The sequence below is a fragment of the Buceros rhinoceros genome, unplaced genomic scaffold (genome assembly GCF_000710305.1).
Source record: "Buceros rhinoceros silvestris isolate BGI_N320 unplaced genomic scaffold, ASM71030v1 scaffold36943, whole genome shotgun sequence".
NCBI lineage: Eukaryota > Metazoa > Chordata > Aves > Bucerotiformes > Bucerotidae > Buceros > Buceros rhinoceros.
This window is the reverse complement of record NW_010403652.1, coordinates 2589-3321: the sequence shown is the minus strand read 5'-3', so window position 1 is coordinate 3321 and position 733 is coordinate 2589. Positions and strand designations below refer to the sequence as shown.

The 733-nt window shown below is 62.2% G+C and overlaps 1 protein-coding gene across 1 annotated transcript in view; it reads left to right on the top strand.

Moving 5' to 3' along the window:
• SLC23A3 (solute carrier family 23, member 3) overlaps positions 1-733 on the top strand; it is a 4727-nt gene that overhangs the window by 3231 nt on the left and 763 nt on the right. The window contains 3 exon segments of the mRNA XM_010133094.1: positions 4-53; positions 230-371; positions 374-577. Coding sequence (XP_010131396.1) covers positions 4-53; positions 230-371; positions 374-577 — 396 coding nt within the window.

Here is a 733-nt window from a genome sequence, read left to right as displayed (position 1 = left end):
CGGGGCGGACATCCACCAGCATTGCCAATGCCTGCACCATCGGCCTCACACAGGTACGTGGAGGAAGGCTGGCAAGGGATGGGGAGGCAACGGAGCAGGTGCGGGGGACATAAAGCACCTAGGCTGCTACTGAGCCAACACTGGGAAAGGCAGACCTCTATGGCAGGAGGGGGGGACGGGGGGGTTGTGATGCTCCTCGTTGTCACTTTCCTGTCTTTTTTTCCACCAGGCTGGCTCTCGCCTCTCGGTGCAAGTAAGCGCGCTGGTGTGTGTGGTGCTGGGCCTGTCCCCGAGGCTGGTGGGGCTCCTCACCCACATCCCACTGGCTGTTCCTGGTGGGTACCCTGCCCTTCCCCTGCGCTGTGGTACCCGTGGCTGCCTGGCACTGCCTGACTCCTGCCCCTCACAGGAGCGGTGCTCTGTGTCACCTATGCTGTGGCCGTGGGCACGGGGATCTCCTACTTCCAGTACGCAGACATTGACTCGGGGAGGAACATCTTCATTGTTGGCTTCACCATGTTCATGGCGCTGCTGGTGCCACGGTGGTTCAGCGCGGCTCCAGCTCACCTGACCACAGGTAGCAGGGACATTCCTCAGGCAAGGCAAAGCTTCAGGGCCCTGTGGCATGGCGACCACACATCTCCAGTATTCTGGGAGGCTGAGTTGGCTCATGGCAGCAGGCAGCTCCCTCCAACACCTGTATCTGCTGCAGCAGCTCCTGCCCCTCCCCCCC